The sequence below is a fragment of the Heterodontus francisci genome, chromosome 5 (assembly GCF_036365525.1).
Source record: "Heterodontus francisci isolate sHetFra1 chromosome 5, sHetFra1.hap1, whole genome shotgun sequence".
NCBI classification, from domain to species: Eukaryota; Metazoa; Chordata; class Chondrichthyes; order Heterodontiformes; family Heterodontidae; genus Heterodontus; species Heterodontus francisci.
Window position 1 is genome coordinate 18,934,108 of NC_090375.1, and position 15,472 is coordinate 18,949,579.

The window sequence follows — 15,472 nt, forward strand, 5'->3', positions numbered from 1 at the left end:
ATGCCAGTATGTTATAGCAGTAAACTCGTCTTCCACCAGTCTGACAGATTACATTAGTACATCCACCAAGTCCTCCTCTCAAATAAATTGTTTATCCTCAAGCAACAATAACTTGCATTTATATAGTGCCATTATCATAATAAAACATTAGAAGGTGCTTTACTGCAACATTGCCAAACAAAATTTGGCACTAAGCCAGATAAAGAAAGTTTGGTCAAAGAGGTAGGTTTTAAAGAGAAACTTAAAGGAAGATAGAGAGGTTTAGGGAAAGAATTCCAGAGCTTAGAGCCTAGTCAGATGACACAGGGCCATCAGTGATGGAGTGATAGAAAATGGTGATGCACAAGAGGCCAGAATTGGAAGAATGCAAGATCTCAGATGGGGTGTTACAGAGATAGGGTGGAATGAGGCCAGGAAGGGATTTGAACATAAGGACGAGAATTTTTAAATCGAGTTGTTGTCAGACTGGGAGCCAATGTAGGTCAGTGAGCACAGGGATGATGGGTGGCCGTGACCTGGTGCGAGTTAGGTTATGGGCAACAGAATTGTGAATAAGCTCAAGTTTACGGAGTGTGCCACACTCGCACAGAAGATGAAGGCAAACAGCTGCATTAATGCTGCTTCTGCATTTTGTTTGTGACCTGAAGGTGCATACAATATTGACTTTGTAGGCCATTTCAGCAAGTGCAGATAATTACGCAATTTACTATTGATGTGTATGCCCTGATTTTAACTCCCATCTGGGGATCGCTTGGGCAGGGGGCCGAGGTGGGTGGCAAACTGCTTTAAACTCGGCAACATGCGGTCTGGGAGATTTTAACTCCATGGCTTCATCTGCATGCCCCCACCTAGTTAAAGGGTCAGCAATCAGGAATGCAACATCTGGTGGGAACCCAGGGGCAGGGGTCAAGTACTGGGGCCCCATGAGGAAACTCCCAAAAATAGAGTAAGATGACTTGACTTTTTCTAAGGCCTCTTCTGACTCGGCTTCACACTAGGTGAAATGGCGGGCAAACCACATCCTCTTTTCTGCTCAGTTAGAAAAGCAGCCTAGGCCCCAATGACCTCATCTGAGCCCGACTTGCATATTTAAAAAAGGACTTTGCCAATTGTCGCCAGCTCAGAAGAGCAGGATAAAACCAGAATCTGCGAATCAGTGTGGACAACCAGCAGGTGCAACCTACAGGCAGTATTAAGTGCTTGACAGTCCAGTTTCTATGGCGCGGGCAGAGTTTAAGTCAGCCCTATGGAATATGCATGGAGGAACTCAGGTCTCTGGTTTGGAGTTTACCGACACGGTGATCTTTGTTTTCTAAAATGATTTAACTAGTCTTAGCTATCTTGAATCTATCATGGTGACGTTGTAGCTGTTGTGCTAGTATTTAAAGGGATGACACAGTGTTTAGGTACGAAGTAAGCTTTGTGAAACATTTTGACTTTGGCTTTCACAACGAAAGTTGAGATAATAAAAAGTGCTAGAAGTCACATCAGCTGAGAAGGGAAGATATAGAAAGGAAGACTTGCATTTATATTGTGCCTCTCATGACTTCAAGCCATCCCAAAACATTTTATAGCCATTGAAGTATATTTGACGTTTCGTCACTGTTTTAATGTAAGAAACTCACAGCAAGCTCCCACAAACAGAAGGGCGGAAATAGGGTGAAATGTGATAATGACCAGATTTTATTTTTAAGTTCTCTTGCTTGAGGGACATATATTGGCCAGGGCACTGCTATTCTTTGAAATAGTGCCACTGGATAGATCATGTCCACCCGAGAGAGCAGATGGGGCCTCGGTTTAAGTTTCATTGGAAAGACAGTGCAGCACTCCCTCAGTATTGGCACTGGGAGTGACAGCATGGATTTTGTGCTCAAGCTTTTGGAGTGGGGCTTGAACCTACAATCTAAAGATTAGTGTTCTGGTTAGTTTTAATGAATAGTGCAATTCTAATCATTGATGTGGTCTTCCTCGTTCAGAAGCTGACACCCATCAGCGCCCCCCTCACCCCCCAACCCAGCCATATAGACATTCTGCATTTTGTTCTTTTAGTTCTACTTTAAATCATTGTTACATTGTTTTACAGTACACATAGTAAAGCCTGGTTCTTAACTGCAATTCCTCTTCCATCTTCTTTGTTTCAGAGCTGTCGTGGTGACTTATCAGGAATACCTCGGTGTCATCTACATAACTGTCAGTGAGGATTCCAGCCCTCGAATGATCATCCACAACAGATGCCCTGTCACAATCATGATGAAAGAAAATATGAAAGGTAGAAATCTGATTTAATATCTCTGAGCTGTGGTTAGTGTTTGTTTAAGCTTTGTACTTTGATTCTTTGAGATAACCAGTTTAACTTTAATGTGAGAAAAAAAATGAATGTGGAGGAGTCCAAAATGGGGGCCATAAATATAAGATAGACACTAATAAATCCAATCGAGAATTCAAGAGAAACCTTTTTACCCAGAGAGTGCTCAGAATGTGGAATTTGTTACAACAAGGAGTGGTTGAGGCGAATAGCATAGATACATTGAAGGGGAATCTAGCTAAATACATGGGAACACCACTACCTACAAGTTCCCATCCAAGTCACACACCATCCTGACTTGGAACTATATTGTCATTCCTTCACTGTTGCTGGGTCAAAATCCTGGAACTCCCTCCCTAACAGTAATGTGGATGCACTTACACCACACGGACTGCAGTAGTTCAAGAAGGCAGCTCAACACCACCTTCTCGAGCAATTAGGGATGGACAATTAATGCTAGCCTTGCCAGCGACAATCCAATCCCATGAATGAATATTTTAAAAGAAGGGAGACAGGAGTAGAAGAATGTGTCAATAAGGTGAGATGAAGTAAGACCAGAGGAAGCTCGTGTGCAGCATAAACACTGATATAGCCCTGTTGGTCCGAATGGCTTGTTTCTTTGCTGTAAAATTCTGTGTAATTCAACTGATTTATAAACAGCTGTACTGGAGTAAAATCAGTCAGTGTACAAATTGGTTTAATACTTTTCAGCTGTAAGCTCTTGTTTCTATTGATCTATGAGGTATCTTCAAATATTTCTCATCGGCATCAGCTATGCAATATTAAAAGTTTAGATTTTCACTGTAAGGGGTAGGAACTCCATTGTGCTGTTATAGGAATATTATCCAATCATCCAGAATTGGAACAATGGAGCTATCAGTTTTTTCACTGTACTCTCTGAGTAACCCCAATTTTGCAATATTTTGTATGAATGAGTTTTATATATATAGAATTACATAGAAATTTCTGCATATAAACTGGCCATTTGGTCCAACTGGTCTATGCCAGCATTTATGCTCCATGCAAGTTTTCTCCTACTTTCATCTCATCCTATCAGCATATCCCTCTATTCCCTCTTGCACTTATCTAGTTTCCCCTGAACTGCATTGTATATTAACCTGAATTGTTATGTTATTTTAGGTACCCCGAAATGCACAGTTTTTTGTCAAAGAATTCCTGGTGAGTCATCTGTTCACCATGAGCTTTATCATCAAGTTTGGAACTTTCCTGACTGTAAAACTGAAGACCACCTGCCCAGTATCCACCTCAGCATGATATCTTCATCTGACCTCTCTGAGGAATGGAGCGATGTCATTGATCTTAATAGTCCTGGGACTCAGGTGACATGTTAGAGCTTTTTTTAAATCATTGTTTTGTGTTTATCTGTTGTATTACTGTTCTGTTTCAGGTTTGGGGGGGAAGAAAAGCTTTATGTTCTGGTTTGTTGGTTTCACATGATGTCCTTTCATCCAGATTTGAATCCAGTTATAAAGTCTTATTGGAAATGAGTTTGATGATTAGGGGCCAGTTTCATGGCCACACATTAGCGTACAGCACAGAAACAGGCCACTCACCCCAACTGGTCTACACTGGCATTTATGCTCCACATGAGCCTCTCCCACCCTATTTATCTAACCCTATCAGCATAACGTTCTATTCCATTCTCTCCCATGTATTTATCTAACAGCCCCTGAAATGCACCTGTTCTATTTGCTTCAACTATTCCTTGTTTAGTAGTACAGAACTTGAGTATTGCTGAAAATAGAGACATGTTGTCGAAGCTTTTCATCTTGCACTCATCAGGCCAATACGCAAGAATAACCTATGTAAGGGAAAACAACAACTTATACTGCATGAGAAGAGAGTGCTGATTGGTTGGCAAGTGAACTGATTGGTAGAGGCATTGCCATGGTGAATGCACCAGTTTACGGTGACTGATAGTTAACTGCCAAGCTTTGTTTGAAATTTAAACCAGGCAGCTTGATTCTGATTGGTCAAGGCATTGCCCTGAGGAATGAACCAGCGAATGGCTGTCATTTATTCCATTCAGCTGAAACAGGCGCAATGTTTGTACATATTCTTTCGGTCTGCAAAGAACAGGGCCCTGTGTATTAATATATGTAGCTTCGAGTACGCACAAATGCGCCACACTGCAAGCGCTACTGACAACCTTAAATTGGTTGTCATCTTAATTCTTAGCAAACTGAGGATTAGTTAGCAAATGTTGTCCAATCGCGGAATCATATCTAGTGTTGGACACGGTGTTTTGAGTTTTGCAAGCATGGGCTGGTTGGCTACAGCCTGTACCTTGCCCGTTGCGAACAACGGAAGGGACATGTTGTTTGATACGATCCGCCAGTCTTTGGGACGTATGGTCTATATACCGAGCATCACACTGGCATTGAAATTCATATATCACGTTACTCATTTGTGTGATAGGCAGGATTTTTTTTGGCTTGACGGTAGCATCTTGTTAGTGGCAAACACCACACGTGTTGCTACTGCATAGTAGCAGTGTGAAACAGCTAGCTTCACCTGTTGCTCAAATATTTGGGATACATTACCCTTCCAGGGTAATTTAAGGTAGACTGGGCATTTTTCATGGCCGAAAAAGATGGCCTTAGGCCCATTCATAAGTTTGCGCGATATACAGTGATAAATAATCTGATCAGGGTGGCCATTGTCATGCAGGATGTCTTCGTTTCGCCCTATTTCAACATCAAGCTTGCATGGTGAGCAAATGGCTCGGGCACTATTTATGAGATTGCAGTTAAGGCCAATCTTATAGTGTGTGGAACTGTAAGAATTCCAACATGTGTATTGACCAGTGAAGGTAGGTTTGCGGTAGACTGTGGTAGAGAACCCTGTAACAGTTTTCTCAACTAGTACGTCAAGGAAAGGGAGCTCATTTGACTGCTCCATTTCAACGGTGAATTTGAGCACAGGATGGAGCCCATGAAGACATGTAAGGAAATTATTGCATGCAGCTGCGGATTCAAATATAGCAAACGTATCATCTATATATCGGAAATATGCAAGAGGTAGGAGGTTAGGTGTCATTCCATCAAAGACACGTTTCTGATGGAACCCAACAAAGGTGTTTGCGAGAGCTGGGCCTAGAGAGGATCCCATGGCAACACCATCTATTTGGGCATACATGGTGTTGTTAAAACTGAACTCAACTGCGCGAGTTGCCGTGTTCGTAATTTCAATGAATACTGATTCATACAATGGTGGTGGGTCTAGATCGCCATGATATGGTGCTGCAGCACAAATATTGATGGCTTCCTTAAGTGGTATTTTGGTGAATAGGCTAGCAATGTCAAATGAGCACATGGACACAGTATTGCTGTCGATATGCAAGTCCTGTATGGTCTTCGCAAATGTGAAGGAATCCTTCACCGTGTATGTGGAGAACCTGCTCAAAACTGGTTGCAACAATTCGCCCAACCATTTGGCCAACTCATATTGTACAGAACCAGTCATAGATAAGATAGGGCATAGAGGGACATCACCTTTGTGTGTCTTGAGCAGCCCATACGTATGCGGATTCAGTGAGCCGTAATGCAGGTGTCCTAAAGCGAGCTCAGGGAGGACAGAAACCTCCCGTGGAGGCCTTTCATCTATATCACCCGGCAGCTCATTGCTCTTACACAAGTCTAACAAGCGTTTTTTTTTAGCTTACTTTCGAGCAAGGCTGTCCAGTCATGTTGAGCGGCAGGTCCAATGGATACGAATTTGGAGCCGTCATTAAGAATGGCATGTACTCTGTTTCTCTAGTCACGCTTGTTAAGGATGACTATTCCCTTTGTCAGGTTTACTGATGTGTATGTCCAGGTTGGTCTTAAGGTCTTGCAATGCTTCGACAACATGTCTCTATTTTCAGCAACACTCCTTGTTCTTCATTCTCACTACTCTTTGGGTAAAGAAGTTTTTCCTGAATTCCCTCGGAATCATGGATTAAGCTGACAACTGATTTGTCACTATCATGATCAATATTTTCATCTGCTTTCTCATTGATTAGCATACATGTTTGACTATTGTCATTGCATTGGTGCATTTGCAGAAGTACAGGGAGTCATTGGTGGCTTGAATGTGACTAGTCTGAACCCCATTTTGAGTATCATTTAAATGACCATGCTTGTGTTGCAGTGGCTTGATGCATGAGACACTTGGAAGATGTGAGTGTAACAAAGCTTTGCAGCTTGACTGCATGTACTGCTGAGGCATGCATGCTATGCAGTGAAAGAGCAGTAAGGCTGTGTGAAGGCTTGGCATGGGGAAACAATAAACTGGCAACACAGGATAAAGATTTTGAGCCATCTGCCCAATCATTATACTGTAGGTTAAAACCACTGACCACCTCCAGGCGCTTATCCATTGTCTCTCGAGATAAGGAGGCCAAAGAAGAGGTTAAATCATATTCCTTAAAGAGTCCCATCTTCTCAAGCATCTGTTCCCAGGTTCTGACAGCAGTGTTGGTCTGATGGCTGTTACCTCTGCCAGGCATGGTAACCCTGGGCAAGGCAAGCCACCTGGCACTCACCTCATACAGGAGGACATCAACCTCTTTAGACTTAAAATAAGAGGTTGGAGACGGAGGAGCTCTGCGTTTTGCTCACAGACTCTATTTTGTGGTTGTTTGACCTTTGGCCCTGACGTGTTACCATTTCATCCATTCTTCCCCCTCCTCACCCTGCAATTTCAAATACAGTCTTTGGAAATATTGAAAACTCATGCAAACTATTCTTGAGCCTTTGAAGAGCTCTATTACTTTTAACACCTTATATTACTTTTTAAGTGGTATATCCTTTAAATGTCAAGCAGCAGCTCTTTAAAAACGCTGTATTAACATTCTGAAGGGCTTCCTTCTGTACACTTAATTGCACAATGCTCAAGTTTCATAGGGTGCATGTTAAAATGAGATTCATGAACTAGCATCACAGCATCTGATGAGACTAGCCATTAAACTGTTGGCGTAGGCTTTAGGCTTCAAATTTTTCAGCTGCAATCGCTGAATCGGCCCTGCAGAGTGTGTAGGTGTATGAAGTACTGAGTCAACAAGAGGGAAGCCTTTGCATATCAGTCAGGAAAATCTGGATTGTAAACTCTGGGAATAGAGAAGATGCCTGGGGCATCCAATGAGAATATCCTCGATTGTCTGGTTTAGACATGCCTGGAGCACAGGTCTGGGAAGTCCATTAATAGAAATCAGGAAAACCTTTTACATCATTAAAAGTATTGAATTTGGGGGGAGAAGTTATGCAGTAGTTTTGTATTTTTGGAAAGGATGCGCATGAGCAAAATACAGTTCTGGTGCTCAGTTGATGGAATTGACGTTTTTTAAATTGAATGAGTCATGAAATATTGGAAAGATTTTCCCCAGTTTTCTTCACTTTAACTTCTGTTTTATCATGAAAGTAGTGATTTATTGTGGGAAATAATTCCATAGATGGCAGCTGCTCAGTGGTACCTTCAACAGATATAAGAGCTGAGTGGTTATCAGCTTCTTGCCAATGTGAGTTTCAGACCTGAGGCTGATCACCCTCGTCAATGTATAAATATGAAGACTTTCTAGCCAGGGTCACTGGCTGGTGATTGGGAAGCAGAACCATAGCTGATTTTCCCCCTTCTCTACCCCTCCCTCCACACTGCACCTCACTAACATGGGAATGCTAAAGTCAAGTGTAATGCTCTGTCTTGCTCCAGCTGGGATGAGATAATTCAACACAGACCTGGACATTTGCAGCTCTATGCACCTCAATACCAGACCCCACAGTGCTATTAAGGGACATTACTGTTTGAAATTTCTGATTTCTGCTTGAGCAACAAAGCAGATTAATCTTTATGTAAAAAAAAAAATTCTTCACCTAATCCTTCACTCAAGATGACACATGTTTCCACTAACCGCAACATATAGATTAACAAACAATACAGTTTAGGATCAGTGTGATTTTACACTGTAAATGCCATCCATGAAAAATAGTGGAAGATTTTGCACCACTTTACAATGTCTGCAGATAATATTTAGACAAACGAACTATCCAACTCTTCTTTCAGCGTGCAAAACAGATTAGCTGACGGCTGGATGGTTTAGTTTTAAGAATCAATAAACCTTTTTTATTGAATTGTATTTTTTTTCCCTCCTTTTCTCTACGCAGGTGGTGTTTCTGCCTGGTTATGGCTGTGTGTATGTGGATATCATTCATCACTCCAGCATCATTACCATGACCATGGCTCCAGAGGGTAGAGCTGGCCCTGTTCTGACCAGCCTTCATGGGTAATTACCTACATGCACTCAATGTAGATTGCAGATTAAATATTGTGAGCTATTGAATACAGTTGCTAGAACCATACAGAAGGAGACCATTCGGCCTATCATGCTAGTGCCGGCTCTTTGAAAAAGCTACCCAATTAGTTCCACTTTTCGACAATTTCCCCAGAGCACTGCTTTTTTTTTCTTTCTTGGGTATTTCTCTTTTGTACGTTGCTATTGAATCTGCTTCCACCCCCCTTTCCGGCAGTGCATTCCAGATCAGAAGAACTTGCTGCATAAAAAACCTTCTCCATCTCCTCGCTGGATTTTTTGCTAATTATCTTAAATTAGTGTCCTCTGGTTACTTACTCTCCTGCCAGTGCAAACAGTGAACAAGGATCTCAGTTAAAGCACCTTACTGCCTCAATTTTGATTGTTATTCATCCCTTCTTCTCTTTAAACTCCAGTTCCAAGTCAACAGAACATACACAATTTGAATGCTGTCTTGGGATCTGTGTAGTGAACTAAAATTATGAGATTCCTCATCTTTTTTGTCACTAGAAACAGACATGCTATTCACATAGTTTATGAAGTGTTCTCAATACCATAAATCTCGTACTGTATAATAATAATATTGGGCAGGTTATTGTTTAAAAAAAAATCTAAGGAAATGTTTGTCTTATCAAGTCAGAACAGACCCTAAGCTGTGTAAGATTGACAATTGGAGATGAAGAGTATGTTTTCTTCAAACTATTTTTCTACAATGTTTGCTGTTGATTTTGGCAAAAAGTTTTTGGTACTGGGAATAAAGTTTCTTAAAAAAAGAAGTAAGTTGGTTTGAGTTCTAACACTCCAACAACAATCAAGTAATATTAGAGCTGTGATATACAGTAAACCACTCATCCATTTCAAATATACAGATGGGAAAGCTGCCAACCCCAACTCACAGCAAAACCTGTCCTCCCTGCACGATAAAACACATCTCTAAAACCACTCATGCCACTTAAGCATTGCAGGATATGTTGCTGCAGATCCACCTCAGGTTATGATGTTCCCTTCTGGTCACCATGCCAGAAAAAAATACGTGTGCATAACATAAGGAATAGTAGACCATACAGTCCCACAGTTGCTCTGCCATTCAGTAAGATCAATGCTGAACTTTTACATCAACTCCACTTACTCACTCTATCCCCATATCCCTTGATTCTCATAGTGCCCAAATGTCTCGGCCTCAGTCTAAAACATACTCAATGATTGAGCATCCACAGCCTTTTGGGGTAAAGAATTCCAAAGATTCACAAACCTCTCAGTGAAAAAGATTCTCCTGACTTAAGTCCTAAATGGCCAACCCCTTAATCTGAAACAGTGTTCTTCTAGTTCTAGACTCTCTAACCGAGAAAACAGCCTCTGTCAAACTCTCTAAGAATTTTGTACATTTCAATGAGGTCACCTCTCATTCTTCAAAACCCGAGAGTTTAGACCCATTCTACTCAATCTCTTCTCATAAGACATCCCTCTCCTTCCAGGAATCAATCTAGTGAGCCTTCATTGCATTCCCTCTAAGGCTAGTATATCCTTTCTTAGGCAAGGAGACCAAACTGTACACAGTACTCCGAACTAATTTTATACAGATCCATCATAACCTCCCTGCTCTTATATTCTATGCCTCGGCTAATGAAGGCATGTATCCCATATGCCTTCCTAACCACCTTATCTATCTGTGTTGCTGCCTTCAGTGATCTATGGACAAGGACACCATGGTCCCTCTGACCCTCTGTACTTCCGAGGGTCCTACCATCCATTGTATATTCCCTTGCCTTGTTAGTCCTCCCAAAATGCATCACCTCACACTTCTCAGGATTAAATTCCATTTGCCAATCCTCCGCCCATCTCACCAGCCCATCTATATCGTCACGTAATCTAAGGCTTTCCTCCTCACTATTTACGACACCACCAATTTTCATGTCATTTACGAACTTACTGATCATACCTTCTATATTGACATCTAAATCATTAATGTATACTACAAACAGCAAGGGTCCCAGAACTGATCCCTGCAGTATACCACTGGTCACAGGCTTCCACTCGCAAAAACAACCCTCGACCATCACCCTCGGCCTCCTGCCACTAAGCCAATTTTGGATCCAATTTGCCCAATTGCCCTGGTTCCCATGGGCTCTTACCTTCTTAACCAATTTCCCATGTGGGAACTTATCAAAAGACATACTGAAGTCTATGTATACTACATCAACTGCTTTACCCTCATCTACACATCTAGTCACCGCCTCGAAAAATTCAGTCAAATTAGTTAGACACGATCTCCCCCTGACAAAGCCATGCTGACTATCCCTGATTAATCCTGCCTCTCCAAGTGGAGATTAATCCTGTCCCTCAGAATTTTTTCCAATAATTTCCCAACCACTGACTGGCCTGAAATTTATCCCTGCTACCCTTCTTGAATAATTCGCTGTCCTCCCATCCTCTGGTAACTCTCCTGTGGCCAGAGAGGATTTGAAAATTTGTGTCAGGGTCCCTGCTGTCTCCTCCCTTGCCTCACAAAACAGCCTGGGATTTATCCACTTTTAAACCCGCTAAAACAGCCAATATTTCCTCCCTTCAATGCTAATATGTTCAAGTATATCACAATCCCCCTTCCTGATCTCTACACCTACATCATCCTTCTCCCTAGTGAACACAGATGAAAAGTAATCATTTAAAACCTCATCTGTGTCCTCTGGCTCCACACACAGATTGCCACTTTGGTCCCTAATGGGCCCCACTCTTTCCCTGGTTATGCACTTTCCCTTAATATACTTATAAAATGCCTTAGGATTTTCCTTTATCTTGCCCGCCAGTGTTTTCTCATGTCCCGTCTTTGCTCTCCTAATTACTTTTTTAAGTGCCCCCCTACACTGTCTATTCTCCTCTGTTTTCAGCGCTCTGTATCTGCCATAAGCCTCCTTTTTTTTTCCTGCTCAAATCCTCTATATCCCTTGACATCCAGGGTTCCCTGGACTATTTGGTCCGACCCTTCACCTTAATGGGTACATATTAGCTCTGAACTCTCATTATTTCCTCTTTGACTCCCACGTTTTTTTTGAGAACATTACAGCGCAGTACAGGCCCTTCGGCCCTCGATGTTGCGCCGACCTGTGAAACCATCCAAACCATCCTACACTATTCCATTTTCATCCATATGTCTATCCAATGACCACTTAAATGCCCTTAAAGTTGGCGAGTCTACTACTGTTGCAGGCAGGGCGTTCCACGCCCCTACTACTCTCTGAGTAAAGAAACTACCTCTGACATCTGTCCTATATCTATCACCCCTCAACTTAAAGCTATGTCCCCTCGTGTTTGCCATCACCATCCGAGGAAAAAGACTCTCACTTTCCATCCTATCTAACCCTCTGATTATCTTATATGTCTCAATTAAGTCACCTCTCCTCCTCCTTCTCCAACGAAAACAACCTCAAGTCCCTCAGCCTTTCCTCGTAAGACCTTCCCTCCATACCAGGCAACATCCTAGTAAATCTCCTCTGCACCCTTTCCATAGCTTCCACATCCTTCCTATAATGCGGTGACCAGAACTGCACGCAATACTCCAGGTGCGGTCTCACCAGAGTTTTGTACAGCTGCAGCATGACCTCGTGGCTCCGAAACTCGATCCCCCTACTAATAAAAGCTAACGCACCATATGCCTTCTCAGCAGCCCTATTAACCTGGGTAGCAACTTTCAGGGATCTATGTACCTGGACACCAAGATCTCTCTGCTCATCTACACTACCAAGAATCTTCCCATTAGCCCAGTACTCTGCATTCCTGTTACTCCTTCCAAAGTGAATCACCTCGCACTTTTCCGCATTAAACTCCATTTGCCATCTCTCAGCCCAGCTCTGCAGCCTATCTATGTCCCTCTGAACCCTACAACATCCTTCGGCACTATCCACAACTCCACCGACCTTCGTGTCATCCGCAAATTTACTAACCCACCCTTCTACACCCTCTTCCAGGTCATTTATAAAAATGACAAACAGCAGTGGCCCCAAAACAGATCCTTGCGGTACACCACTAGTAACTAAACTCCAGGATGAACATTTGCCATCAACCACCACCCTCTGTCTTCTTTCAGCTAGCCAATTTCTGATCCAAAGCTCTAAATCACCTTCAACCCCATACTTCCGTATTTTCTGCAATAGCCTACCATGGGGAACCTTATCAAACGCCTTACTGAAATCCATATACACCACATCCACTGCTTTACCCTCATCCACCTGTTTGGTCACCTTCTCGAAAAACTCAATAAGGTTTGTGAGGCACGACCTACCCTTCACAAAACCGTGCTGACTATCGCTAATGAACTTATTCTTTTCAAGATGATTATAAATCCTGTCTCTTATAACCTTTTCCAACATTTTACCCACAACCGAAGTAAGGCTCACAGGTCTATAATTACCAGGGCTGTCTCTACTCCCCTTCTTGAACAAGGGGACAACATTTGCTATCCTCCAGTCTTCCGGCACTATTCCTGTCGACAATGACGACATAAAGATCAAGGACAAAGGCTCTGCAATCTCCTCCCTGGCTTCCCAGAGAATCCTAGGATAAATCCCATCTGGCCCAGGGGACTTATCTATTTTCACACTTTCCAAAATTGCTAACACCTCCTCCTTGTGAATCTCAATCCCATCTAGCCTAGTAGCCTGAATCTCAGTATTCTCAACAACATTTTCTTTCTCTACTGTAAATACTGACGCAAAATATTCATTTAACACTTCCCCTATCTCCTCTGATTCCACACACAACCTCCCACTACTATCCTTGATTGGCCCTAATCTCTAGTCATTCTTTTATTCCTGATATACCTATAGAAAGCCTTAGGGATTTCCCTGATCCTATCCGCCAATGACTTCTCGGGTCCTCTCCTTGCTCTTCTTAGCTCTCCCTTTAGATCCTTCCTGGCTAGCTTGTAACTCTCAAGCACCCTAACTGAGCCTTCACGTCTCATCCTAACATAAGCCTTCTTCTTCCTCTTGACAAGCGCTTCAACTTCTTTAGTAAACCACGGCTCCCTCGCTCGACAACTTCCTCCCTGCCTGACAGGTACATACTTATCAAGGACACGTAGTAGCTGCTCCTTGAATAAGCTGCACATTTCGATTGTGCCCATCCCCTGCAGTTTCCTTCCCCATCCTACGCATCCTAAATCTTGCCTAATCGCATCATAATTTCCTTTCCCCCAGCTATAATTCTTGCCCTGCGGTATATACCTGTCCCTGCCCATCGCTAAGGTAAACCTAACCGAATTGTGATCACTATCACCAAAGTGCTCACCTACGTCTAAATCTAACACCTGGCCGGGTTCATTACCCAGTACCAAATCCAATGTGGCATCGCCCCTGGTTGGCCTGTCTACATACTGTGTCAGAAAATCCTCCTGCACACACTGGACAAAAACTGACCCATCTAAAGTACTCGAACTATAGTATTTCCAGTCAATATTTGGAAAGTTAACGTCCCCCATAACAACTACCCTGTTACTCTCGCCCCTGTCGAGAATCATCTTCGCTATCCTTTCCTCTACATCTCTGGAACTATTCGGAGGTCTATAGAAGACTCCCAACAGGGTGACCTCTCCTCTCCTGTTTCTAACCTCGGCCCATACTACCTCAGTAGACGAGTCCTCAAACGTCCTTTCTGCCGCTGTAATACTCTCCTTGATTAACAATGCCACACCCCGCCCCCCCCTTTTACCATCTTCTTTGTTCTTACTGAAACATCTAAATCCCGGAACCTGCAACATCCATTCCTGCCCCTGCTCTACCCATGTCTCCGAAATGGCCACTACATCGAGATCCCAGGTACCAACCCATGCTGCAAGCTCACCCACCTTATTCCGGATGCTCCTGGCATTGAAGTAGACACACTTTAAACCAAGTTCTTGCTTGCCAGTGCCCTCTTGTGTCCTTGTAACCTTATCCCTGACCTCACTACTCTCAATATCCTGTACACTGGAACTACAATTTAGGTTCCCCTTCCCCTGCTGAATTAGTTTAAACCCCCCCGAAGAGCACTAGCAAATCTCCCCCCCAGGATATTGGTACCCCTCTGGTTCAGGTGAAGACCATCCTGTTTGTAGAGGTCCCACCTACCCCAGAAAGAGCCCCAATTATCCAGGAAAGCAAAACCCTCCCTCCTACACCATCCCTGCAGCCACGTGTTCAACTCCTCTCTCTCCCTATTCCTCGCTTCGCTATCACGTAGCACAGGCAACAACCCAGAGATAACAACTGTTTGTTCTCGCTCTAAGCTTCCACCCTAGCTCCCTGAATTTCTGCCTTAAATCCCCATCTCTCTTCCTACCTATGTCGTTGGTGCCTATGTGGACCACGACTTGGGGCTGCTCCCCCTCCCCCTTAAGGATCCCAAAAACACGATCCGAGACATCACGAACCCTGGCACCTGGGAGGCAACACACCAACCGTGAGTCTCTCTCGTTCCCACAGAACCTCCTATCTGTTCCCCTAACTATGGAGTCCCCAATGACTAATGCTCTGCTCCTCTTCCCCCTTCCCTTCTGAGCAACAGGGACAGACTCTGTGCCAGAGACCTGTACCCCATTGCTTACCCCTGGTAAGTCGTCCCCCGCAACAGTATCCAAAACGGTATACCTGTTGTTGAGGGAAACGGCCACAAGGGATCCCTGCACTGCCTGCTGGTTCCCTCTCCTTCCCCTGACGGTAACCCATCTACCTACTTCTTTTACCTGAGGTGTGACTACCTCCCCATAACTCCTCTCAATAACCCTCTCCGCCTCCCGAATGATCCGAAGTTCATCCAGCTCCAGCTCCAGTTCCCTAACGCGGTTCTTGAGGAGCTGGAGTTGGGTGCACTTCCCGCAGATGCAGTCA

At 43.4% G+C, this 15,472-nt stretch overlaps 1 protein-coding gene across 9 annotated transcripts in view; it reads left to right on the forward strand.

The window, feature by feature from the left end:
* The window catches only part of LOC137369760 (intermembrane lipid transfer protein VPS13B-like), a 1,379,747-nt gene that overhangs the window by 1,312,084 nt on the left and 52,191 nt on the right, over nt 1–15,472 (forward strand). For all 9 annotated transcript variants that reach the window (XM_068031169.1, XM_068031166.1, XM_068031168.1 and 6 more), the window contains 3 exons: nt 2,142–2,269; nt 3,446–3,645; nt 8,467–8,585. In XM_068031169.1, coding sequence (XP_067887270.1) covers nt 2,142–2,269; nt 3,446–3,645; nt 8,467–8,585 — 447 coding nt within the window. The remainder of the gene's footprint in view (nt 1–2,141; nt 2,270–3,445; nt 3,646–8,466; nt 8,586–15,472) is intronic.